The sequence below is a fragment of the Myotis lucifugus genome, unplaced genomic scaffold (assembly GCF_000147115.1).
Source record: "Myotis lucifugus unplaced genomic scaffold, Myoluc2.0 scaffold_150, whole genome shotgun sequence".
NCBI lineage: Eukaryota > Metazoa > Chordata > Mammalia > Chiroptera > Vespertilionidae > Myotis > Myotis lucifugus.
Window position 1 is genome coordinate 797,071 of NW_005871198.1, and position 12,189 is coordinate 809,259.

The 12,189-nt window shown below is 39.6% G+C and overlaps 1 protein-coding gene across 3 annotated transcripts in view; it reads right to left on the reverse strand.

Annotated features, from left to right (window-relative positions):
• Positions 1-12,189, reverse strand: part of LAMA2 (laminin subunit alpha 2) — a 452,538-nt gene that overhangs the window by 111,808 nt on the left and 328,541 nt on the right. For all 3 annotated transcript variants that reach the window (XM_023759137.1, XM_014461101.2, XM_014461100.2), the window contains 2 exons: positions 8,246-8,388; positions 4,847-4,945 (listed from right to left, as the gene is read on the reverse strand). In XM_023759137.1, coding sequence (XP_023614905.1) covers positions 4,847-4,945; positions 8,246-8,388 — 242 coding nt within the window. The remainder of the gene's footprint in view (positions 1-4,846; positions 4,946-8,245; positions 8,389-12,189) is intronic.

Consider the following 12,189-nt stretch of genomic DNA (forward strand, 5'->3'; position numbering starts at 1 on the left):
TTCCTTTGAGTTATTGTAACAAAATGCCATTATAATGAGCAGAAATTTATTTCTCACAGTTCTGGAAACTGGGAAGTGCAGGATCAATTCCCCAGAAGACTCAGTGTCTGATGAGAGCCTGCGTTCTGGCTCATAGACAGTATCTGTTTACTGTGTCTTCACAAGGCAAGGAGGGGTCAAATAATTTCTCTGGAGTTCCTTTTGTAAAGGCACTAATTCCATTCATGAGGACTTCAACCTCATGACCTAATCACCTCCCAAAGACCTCACCTACTAATATCATCACCTTGGGGGTTTGAGGGGACACAAGCATTCATCCATAGCAAGACCTGAACAGACATCTCATCAAAGAAGACATATAGCTGACAAGTAAGTATATTTAAAAAATGTTCAACATTACATCTCATTAGGAAATTGTAAATTAAAACAATGATGAGATACCACTATGCACCTATTAGAATGGCCAAAATTCAAAACACTGACAACACCAAATGTTGGTGAGGATGTGGAGCAATAGGTACTCTTATTTATTGCTGGTGGGAATGCAAAATGGTACAACCACTTTGGAAAATATTCTTACCATATGATCTAGCAATTGTGCTCCTTGGTATTTACACAGATTAATTGAAAACTTTTGTACTTGGATGTTTATAGTGGCTTTATTGCCAAAACTTGGGAACAACCAAGATGTCTTTCAGTAGGTATATAGGTAAATAAACTGTGATACAGTCAGACAATGGAAAATATTATTCATTGCTACAAAAAAAGAACTAGCAAGCTGATAACATTGTAATTAGCTAATTATTAATAATAGGAAAGGAGCAAAGGGGAAAGCCAGACATTATAGGCATGGCCATCTTGGCAGCTTCACCAGGAAGCTACTCCCCAGGGAACTATCGGTCCATTCTCTGGAAAATACTGGGGGAAGGGACCGGACAAAAGGCAAGGTGAGGGACATGCACAGTGAAGTTGGGGTGACATAGGGAAGGTGCTTGCTGCCAATCAAAGTGGGAATAAAGATAATGGGGTAGGGGTTAGGCTACTACAAGCCCATGAAAATTCGGGGATACATAATCTCAAAACAGAGAAGTCGGTTCTCTTGGCTCTCTGGTTCTTTTGGCTTTGCTCCTGCCTGTGTTCCCTCCATAAACATGTGGCCCTGAGGACCCCACATGCAATGGACTGATGGACTGCAGTGGGGAACACAAGCTAAGCTAGCCTGATGCTGGATTAGACTGTGCAGACATGGAATGGAAACTGAACGGCACCTTCAATCCTAGCTCTACTGAAGACACAGCTACGCTTCTGTGATGGGGTGAAGGGAAATAGGAGCTTGGAAACTCGGGTTTAATTCCATGCAAATAGAAACCACTCATGCTCCCAGGTGAGTCTCAGAAAATTATTTTTCTCGTGATATCACAAGAAGCCCACTCACACCAGCAACCGGTGGGTACAAGGAGAGATCCCCACCAATTACAGAGACATGAAAAAACATGGAAGACCTTAAATGTAATATTACTAAGAGAAAGAAGCCAATCCTAAAAGGCTACAAACTGTATAGCTTCCACTATACTACAGTCAAGGCAAAACTGTAGAGACAGTAAAAAGATCAGTGGTTGCCAGGGGTTAGGGAGGAGGGAGGAATGAACAGGTGGAGAACTGAGGTTTTTGAGGTCAGTGAAACTACTCTACCAGTATGATACTGTAATGATGGAGACATGTTATTAAACATTTTTCAAAACCCCTAGAATGTACAGCATCAAGAGCAAACCCTAAAGTAAACTATGGACTTTGAGTTGATGATGATTTGTTAACATAGGTTCATCTGTTGTAACAATTGTGTCTCTGGTGAGGGATGTTAGTAAGGAGGAGGCTATGCTTGTGTAGGGGCGGGGGTATATGGGAACTTTTGGTATTTTACAATCAATTTTGCCTTGAATCTTAAACTTCTCTATAATATAATGTCTATCTTAAAAGTGTAGAATGGGAGAGTCTACTGGAAAAATGCAAGGATGAAAGTTAAGACATAATGAAGATCTGATTCTCCTAGAGCAGTGGTTCTCAACCTTCCTAATGCCGCGACCCTTTAATACAGTTCCTCATGTTGTGGTGACCCCCAACCATAAAATTATTTTCGTTGCTACTTCATAACTGTAATTTTGCTACTGTTATGAATTGTAATGTAAATATCTGATATGCAGGATGTATTTTCATTGTTACAAATTGAACATAATTAAAGCATAGTGGTTAATCACAAAAGCAATATGTAATTATATATGTGTTTTCTGATGGTCTTAGGCGACCCCTGTGAAAGGGTCGTTCGACCCACAAAGGGGTCGCAACCCACAGGTTGAGAACCGCTGAATGTTTCTTGTGTCTCTACGCTGAGATAATTAGAGTGAATCAGCTCAATGAGGACAATGAGGTGTCAGTTTTGCCTATACCTCTATCCCCAGCATCTGTCATACTCTTAGTGTCTAGAACATGGTAGACTCCCAATAAGTATTCATTCAATGAATGAATAAAATGCCACCTGTTCCATGGAATTTTCCCTAATTACCTTTATCAAGATTAAGTTATTTCTTATGTATGTTTTTCTCAGGTACATCTCTTTATTTTATTTCAAGTTTTATTGTATATTTACTTGCAGTTGTTCCACAAATCTAAATGCTTTCGTATACAACACACACAACACTGCAAGCTCCTTGAAGAAAGAGGCTGAGCCTCATTTGTATCTTTCATCTGCCAACACCTAGCTTGGCTTTGCATGTGGTGAACATTCATACTGTATGTGCTTGTTGAATGGAGTTTACTCTGCTTATGATCTGTTTAAAATTTCTTATTTAGTTGTGTTCACATAGCAAATACAAAATCATCAAACATTAAATTAATATGAGATAAATATACTCATCACCCTAATTAATGTCTAGCTATATTTGGCAAGAAACTCTCTTTTGTATTTGCACATTCCACATTGTTGGTATGAGATTATGAAAAAGCGTTTCATGTGCTATTTGTAACATCAGGGCCCTGGTTTAGTATCTTTTGTTTAGAAGATTTTTTGTTTAGAAGCCCATTTGATTTCTCTGTGGAAATTTTTCTAAACCAGCATCAGGTGAGGTGGAAACAATACTGGGCCAGTGGGAAGCTGGGTACTGGGCCTACTTAGGTCCCTGTCATACCGTTGTGAAATGAGACTATTGCAACTAACCTTCTTATGAGTACCTGGAGAGGAGAAAAGGGAAGGTCAAATATTGTAGACATGCCATTATGCAGTGTTGACAGGAAGCTGCAGTTTAACACTCCCCAGGAAGCCACCAGTCCACTCCCCACAGAGAGGAGAATACACACATGCACAGTAAAGTCTGGGTGAATAGGAAAGGTACTTGTCTGTTAGTCACACCTGGGAACAGATCACTGGCCAGAGCAGGCATGGCCACTGCAAGCATGGGAAGATTTGAGGTATTTAATCCCCTGAACAAAGAAGCTCTTACTCTCTTGCCCTCTTGGCTCCTGGCTTTCTTGTTGTAGGGGGCACACTCTCTTGGCTCTGCTGCATTTACCCACATGGCTCAGAGCCATGTGGACCCCACACAATGGACTGATGGACTGCAACTAGCCTAATGCTAAACTGAACCCAACTCCACCATGGAAAGAACACTTTGGATGCTGGCTTTGCTCCTAGCTCTGCTGAATCCCCAGCTGCACATCTTCCAGGACTGGGTTAAGGGAAATGGGACTTTGGGAACCCAGGGATGTAATTCCATGTAAATAAAAATCACTCATCCTCCCATGCAAGTCTTGGAAAATCTTTTTTCTAGAGATACTAGAGGACCGATACACGAAATTCTGCAAGGGGCTCTGCCCCTGGCCGCCGCGGCAGCCTCTGCCTTGGACTCTGCCTCGCCCCCATCCTCCGCTGCTTGGTCCAGAAAAACGTCCAGTCTAATTAGCATATTATGCTTTTATTATTATAGAGGATTGTAAGGACCCCACCCTTAGCACCCAGTGGGGAAGAGGACATCCACTTCCACTAATAACACCTGGGTTTAGAGAACTGTATGCATGACCATTAATAATTCACTTCCCTGTATGACCTGAGGTATGTCTTCTTTAAAAAAATGGACTAAATAATCTGTAAAAACCTTCTTGCACCAATATCCTTTGTCATTTAACGTTCATAGGTAATCAAACTGGATCCCTAAATTACAGGCCAGTTTTCCTGTTCATGCATTTTTCTGGCCACAAGATGGCGAACTTTATGTTGTTTTACTCATTCTCTACCAGCAAAAAGAACTTTAGCCCTCTCCCAGTTTTGAGTCTGATAAAAGCAACATGGACTTTACATTCTGATTCTAAAAGGTGTCTTAAATGCTTTGAATTTTCACAATAAAGAAGATTTTCCTTTTGTGTGGGAATACTGATATAGACTGCATTTCTATACAAATGCAAAAATCCCATGAGGAGATCAAAGAGGCTACAAGTATTTTCATTTGTTTTTCTTTTTTCCTTACATAGGCAAAGACAGTGCTTTTGAAATTCAGAATTGATAAAGAAAAAAAGAACTTTACCATGGAATCTACTAGATAGAGTTTTCAAAATAATACTGCCATTCTGGTATTTTTAGCTATTGCTCTTGACACTTCACAAGTATCCCAACTTTTTGTGTGCTACTGGGTTCTCAGGTTTTATTTGAGACAAAAGTAACAATTCAAAAGTACATATATTTCATGCACCAAAATGGGAATTCAGAAGAACAAGATTTGCATTTCAGAACTTTGAAGTAATTTTCCTTGATTGACATGATCTATCTGTTTTAAGAAGATTTAGGATTTTGCCAACTTACCCTGTTCAGAAGCTCATTCATTTCTGTCACCAGTGTATTCAGATTGCCCTCTGCCAACTGAATGAGCCTCTCTGGCGCCCTCTGAGGTGAGAGCAAGTGCTGAAAAAGATTTCATTTATTTACACATTTTAGTAAATGCTTTTCCAGTGATCATGAGCTTGAACATTTAACAGAACATTTCCCTTTATATACAAAAAACTTAGCCTTCTCACCTTTGAAGCAAAGAGAAAGAAACTATTTCAATTGAGCATGTATATGTGTAGAATATTCTGGCAAATACTACAAATTGAAGTAATTTACTGAGAAATTACTAGGTTTCAGGCTTTTTTTTTGTTCCCTTCACTTAATTCTTATGCCAGTTCTATGATGTAAATGTTATTTCATTTTGTGTAGGAGGAAACTGTAGTTTGAAGAGAGTTAAAAACTTACACAAGATCACATAGCCAGTAAAGGGGAGAGTCAAGAGGAAGGCTGAATTTTTAAAGCTCACATTTCAATCAACCAAGAATCCATTTACAGGTTAAAAAGGGGACGGGAGTCCTTGACCGAGGGAACTGGCCAGCCACTGACTAACTGGCCTGACCTGAGTGTTGGTAGGAGCTGGCCTGGCTCTCACAACAAGGCCATTTTCTTCTCCCATTGAACATAATCAATCTCATAGGATGCTAACGTTAGACAGGGCACTCTGTGACAGTGATGAATGAAACAAAATAAGACCACTCCATAATCTTGTCTAAGCACAGACAAAACCGTGGTCTCTCTACAGACCACAGAAGTACCCAGATCCCACTTTCTGGCTGACGTGAGTGACCACTGCCTCCTTTCTGATCAGAGCTTTAGCCTCCCTTTGTTCTTCCTTTCTTCTAGATAAGATTCATTAGAATACTCAAGTATGGTATTACTCCCACTTCCTAATAGCCCCCAATCCAGCACAAATTTCTACTTCCTTGAACCTGCCCCAAATTGCCTGGCACAAACCCTAGTACTACTAATAATTAAATAATACTAAGTTATTTCTAATGCCATCTTATTGAGATACCGCAAATTCCCTATGGTGTGCAGTATCCCTTGTTGCAAAGAATTAGTAAGCCCAGGTTTGGACCATAAAATGTGCATTTCGGATAGTCTCTGGCTGGAACCCAGGGAGCATTAACGCAGTTAAAGGAACCAAAGATGGTAAATAACTTGCTTAAGGTTTAAAAATATCAAAATGGGATCCCAAGTATCCAGATAATAAGTGGATTATGGAAGAAGAACTCAAACATAGAATCAAGAAAGATTGGAATTTAAGGAAAATCAAGGTCATTTTGACCAACACCCAGCCTTAAGGAAGTAGCTAACTAAATCCTCTGGCTTAGATCATGGCTGCAAATTAAGATCCTTCATAGGGCCCTTTAGTACTTCATCCATGGCTTAAGTATTATTTTTTAAAAATGATGTATTTGCTTTTCTAGTTTAATGTTCTTTGTATTCACTCCATGTATAAGAAAAATAACTGGTGAGCATCTTCTCTATTAAAACTCTTCCCATTTCCTGAATACTGGGCCACCAAGGTAAACTCAGATCCCTCTGCCTGGCTTTCAAAGTTGTCCTTTATATCAATGTACCCCACTCAAGTCTTAAGCATTATCTTTTATTGGTAGGCCTGACTTCTAATGTCTGTCTGACAGGCTTTGCTAATTCACACTGCCTCTGCTTATGTGGCTCTCTCAAATTAGGTGGCAAGAGTTTGTATGGGCCTGGGGTCAGGGAGACCTCACCTATGGTGGAATGAGTTCCCCCAAGTGAGTTATTTTCTCTCTGAGATTTGCAAAGGTGGCTTCCTTCTCACAGGGACTAAAGTAATACAGCCTCCATTCAAATCCAAGCTCTACGCCTACTGGCCATGTGACCTTGGGTCTCACATGTAACTTCTCTGGGCCTCAGTTTCCCTACCTGAAAAAAGTATAGATGATATAGTACTTCTTTCCTACTTCTTGGAGTTTCTTTTAAATTCATGTATAAATGAATTTAAATGACCAGGCAAGTCTGGTTAATTGCCTACTACAGAGATATTTGTCAATAAATGTTAGTCATTCTTGCTATCATTGTTATTGGTTCCTTCTTCTGGAAAACAGGGATAATAACATTTACCTTAAAGGCCATGATCTAAATTGAAAAACACATTCCCTAAAAGAGACTGCCAGTGCCTACTAAATTAATCTTACATTTTCCCCTCCAGTCCTCACCAATATTCCTCTGCCTATTAAAATTATGTCTATGCTTCATTTTCCAACATAAATTACACTCTCATTAATAATGCATTCCCTGGTTACTCTGAATCTTACCCATTTTGTCAATCTTTGTACTCTATTGTATGTTAAATTTTTATTAAGCACATGTTAATTATGTACTTTTGCTAATTGTTTCATTATATTGGTTAATTATTTTTTTAAAACCATAGACTCTAAGCTTCTTGAGAACATTATAGGAGTCATGAAACCCCCAGGGAACCAAGTGCAGTACTCAAAAAATATCTGATAATTGACCAAACGTGTATATGTAGTCCCCTTTCATTCATCTTTTTTCATCAGATGAACCTCAATTTCCTTAACATTTTATTTCTTCTATTCCATTAAATACTGAAAGTTTTAATGATGTTTTAGAATAGTGTTTTTCAAATTAGTTCTTATTGAAGTACTTTCAAAGGTCTACCTGTTCTCTAGCACGAAGTTTTGATCTTATGTTTTCATTTTGATATGAAACTGAAATGTAAGGATTTCTGGAACCCAGGCTGGGCACCTGAGAGATGAAGGATCACTTGACCTCAGTACCTACATGTGCATGCATGGTCAATCATATGGCAGACTGAGCACATAAACCATTCAGACTTGTCAAGTGATGCCAAGTGCCATTTTAGGACCCCACGCAAGGGGCTCTCCAGTTCAAATTGTGGGAAGGTGGGAGGGAGCCGTGGTTACCGCATGATGTGGGCCGACGTGGAAGCAGTCCGCATGATCTTATTGCCTGCAGCAACTTGCTTTTAGTAAAAATGATCTGTTATTTTATATTAATGCTTTTAATTTGAATTTTATTGGCTTTTGAGGCTTTTGTAAGAATTAGTGTGTTTTGATTTTATGGAGCTATAAGTATAAGGCGTTCATACCTGATTTTATGTTTGCACATATTTAAGAAACATAATAAAAGTAATTTAAGCCAAACACTGGGGGAACATGCACCTCTTTTCCTTAACAGTAATTTGTATATTCTAGTTCTCAGGTTTGAAAAACACTGGTTAAGACAGCTTCTGCATGTCCCTAACAGCTGCTTGCCTCGATTCAGGTAATGGAAAGAACATTTACCAATTAGGAGGCTTCTGTCATCTTTTCCCCGGCTCTTGCTGTTCCCACTCCAACCTACCTTTAGTTCCTGGGTCCTATTTTCCAGATCGTACAGCATCTTATATGGAGCAGGCAGCGGGCCCGTGAGGTTGATGCTCGTGGCCATCTGCTCCAGACGAGCCAAGTCGCCGAGGAGAAGGCCCGTGCATTCATCGCCACAAACTGCAAAAGGGAAGCAATGGAGACGATTTACTTCTGCGAACTGTCACAGGCAGATGTTCTAAGATTTCAGCTCTGAAATATGTTATGGCCCAAGTATAATTCTGTGAAAGATGATGCTACTCATCTCAGATAATTAACACTTTCAAATGAATGACTGTTGAAAAAAGATAAAAAGAACAACAAATGAGCAAACATACCTGCTGCCCAGAAACTGATAGAAACTGAGGAACCAAATGGATTTTGAGGAAAACAAGTGCATTGCAGAAGCATTAAAGGAGAAGTAAGATTTGAAATATGGCATTATAATGCCCCAGAAATTTCCACAAGAACAATCTAGAGAAAATCTGTAACAAGGGAATAAAAATGCTTGCAAATGTATGAGACGCTACATTAGACTTCACTGTGGAGTATCTATAGCAATTGGGTCTCCACATGCTTCATGTATTACATATCCAAAAACTGTATAAATTGCTAGCTTGACGTATATCGAGAAGATTTTTTTTAAATGCAAAAGAATTTTTCTTTTTATAATTTCCATTTCCCCTCATAATACTTATTTACCTATTTACTTTTTTTTGCCAACCCTTTCTCTTCATCTTTCAGCACATTACTGCCCATGATCAGATGCAGCCCCACAAATATCTACTTTGATGATTAACCTAATGCAGTCTGGTAGATAAATAATTGCTAAGGGACAGAAAAAATTATTTTATAAGTACCAAGAGTGCTAATGTTCTGCTCATAATGTTTTCAATGATTAGAACGGGGGACTATTCAAATTTGGTGGTTGTGGAATGGGCCTAGTGGTAGAGTTGGTGGAGAGAAAAAATGGATTGTTTCTTCATTATCAAATTAATCTCTTAAAAATAGTATAATTTCTAACACTAAAATATATTGATTCTTCTGGAGGATTTAAAAATATACATATTCAGTTTCAACGTAGTTCAAAAAATTTATTTTACTCTTCACCTGCCATATTCATATTCTACATTCATGTAAAGAATTATAATTTCTAACATATATTCTATAGATAGAAGTATCAAAACTACACAAATGTTAGATGAGAGAAAAATACATAGTGGATAATATGGATAGTTGGAGCAGCTTTGGATCATGCCCAAAACTGTCAAGAATTCAATTAGTTCTCTAAACAGCACTCCCCTGAGCTGCCTAATGGAGAGAAAACCATTAACGGAAGCTTGTAAACAAAGAGAAGCAGTACAGAGGGTGATTTTTTTTGATAGTACAGCAGTTAGAGGTGAGTTACAATACCCCTTCTTAGGGATTAAACTGCCCCAGCAGGGCTTTCAATAAATGACATCCTCACAGGTGACACCTGTATGTGCGGAGCATCACCTGCAAGGACTTTGCAAGCTCCTGGGGCCTTGCAAGCAAGGGGCATTGGAAGCAGGAGCTGAAGTCTAGAATGAGGGCTGCACCTCTTCCCCTTCTAACCAGAATGAAAGAGAATTTGCTCTGCATGGGAAGTGAGTGAAAGGAAGAGAGCACTGTGGCTTCACACTCTCAGGTCAATGCAAGTGCTTGAGAAGCCTCAACAGACCTGTCTACATGAAACAATTAAACAAACACAACCTGGAACACCATTAGGTACCAAGTTGACTTTGTCTAAATACCAGTACACAGTCTGGTTCTCAAACTGAAGTGGGTCTCAGCATCATCTGAAAGACCTTCTGAAATCACGGAAGGCTGGACCACACCTCAGGGTTTCTTATTCAAGGTGAATGAATCACCTGGTTTATGATTCTCCGAGGGAAAATGTGCTTTTCTAACAAGCTCGCAGGTGACTACTGACACTTCTGATCCATGCACCACACTTGCAGGAGCAACCCGGTCAGCAGTATTGGCGTCACCATGGAAATTATTACAAATGGATCATCTTGGACCCAGCCTGAGTCTGGTGAATCAGAATCTGCATTTTAGAAGCAGGCCCATGTGATCTGTGCATGCTGATGCTTGAAAAGCACTGCTGTAGGTCAATGGTTCTCAAGTTGGGCTGCACATTAGAGTGATCTGAGGATTGATAAAATAGGTAAATCCCCTTCTCACCTTTGGAGAATCTGATTTGATGGGTCTGTGGCAAGGCCCAGGCATTTGTATTTTTAAAAGATTCCAGATGATTCTATCATGCCACCAGTGTTTAGAACCACTGAACCAGGTGACAAACTTTAGGGGTGTTCACTCTAATCTTAGAGGGAGCAAGGATTTGGAAGACATCATCTTGCCTGCTGCCTCCTCTACCTAGAACACTTCTCCCTCCATCTTCCCCTACGTGGCTCTTGGATATTTAGGTCAAGTGCTCAGGAGTTACTTTCTCAGAGGGGAAGGCCGTGATGACTCCGCGATTACTGTCCCCACCAATCCTACAGCATTCCCTTTGTCTTGTTACCTTAACACTCATGTGTGTGGGCCATCTTACTACTTTATTTATTGTTTCTCCCTCATTAGAGGAGGCACCTTCATTAGCTTTGATCATAGCACCTAGGGAATGGTCTTCCATATAGTAAACAATAAATAGTTCTTTACTAATATCATTGTGAAAGAAGAGCAGGCAATATTTTAGGGAATACCACCAGGGAGTTAGAAGAAAAGAATTGAGAAAGGGAGAAGGAGAGTAGGAGGGAGAGAGAGGCCAAATAGGAAATGTCTGAAAGTGAGAACATAATGATCAGTGATAGGAAATAGGGAATCACACAGATGTGTGAGTAACAGGAGAATAGGGTAAGAACATGGTTAGAGAGATTAAAAGGCAGAGACTGACTGCTGTCAGTGAGGTGACTGTTAAAATATCTTCATGAGGTGATTCAGTTATGACCCAGAAAAGAGTTATTGGAATGGAGGGATGGAGGGGAAGCAAAGAGATACATTATCAAGAAAGAAACAACAAAGAAGGGTTACTGAACAGATAAAGACGATGCTCATTTCAGGGGAGCAGTAAAAATGACCATTTCTTTGCTGCTCCTCCAACTAAGAGGTAGAGTCTATTTGCCTCCCTTGAATCTGGGTTGGCTCTATGACTCACTCTGACTCACAGTGTGTGACTCCAGAGCCTCAGCTTCAAGGGCTTTTGCACTTTCTATTTCCACATTCTTGGCTCCCTGCTGCTTTGTCAACAATCCCAGATTAGCCTCCTTGAGGAAGAGAGGCAACTTGATCTTGAGAAAGGCAGGCCAAACCACTCCAGCTGAGGCCCCATCATGTGAATGAGGCCATCTGGGACTCCCATCTGGGACTCCTCAGGCATGACAACACAAGAACTATCCAATGGAGCCCAACTCAAATTGCCAACTATAGAATCTGAGGATATACACAGTGTTATGTTAGGCTATTGGATTTTGGAGTGGCAGTGTAGAGAATTGACAACCCTTCCCAAATTTTGTACGTATGATCTAGAGTGTAAATTCAGAACAGAAACTAAAAAGTATTAGTTACAAACCCTAATTATATTAAAAGTTCTGAAGAATATGAAATGTCCTTTCCCACTGAGTCTAAATTCATAATTGTTTTAAAAGTCCCAGTTAACTTCTAGTGAAGATGTATTTTGGGCAGATATTCCTGGGAGGTAAGTAAGCAAATGCTCTTTTTTCAATTTCAAGATCTTGAAAGATACTTGATATTATAATATCTCACCATGCTTTTTAGGACCCTGTGTTCTTCAGAAATCTTTTGCTAGTTCATTTTCTAATTTATCATAATTTATAACCTACCTATTTCCAAGAAGGAATTGAGTCAGCTCATTGATAATGGTATGGCTAGAGGCTCCTTACTGATGGTTCCAAAATT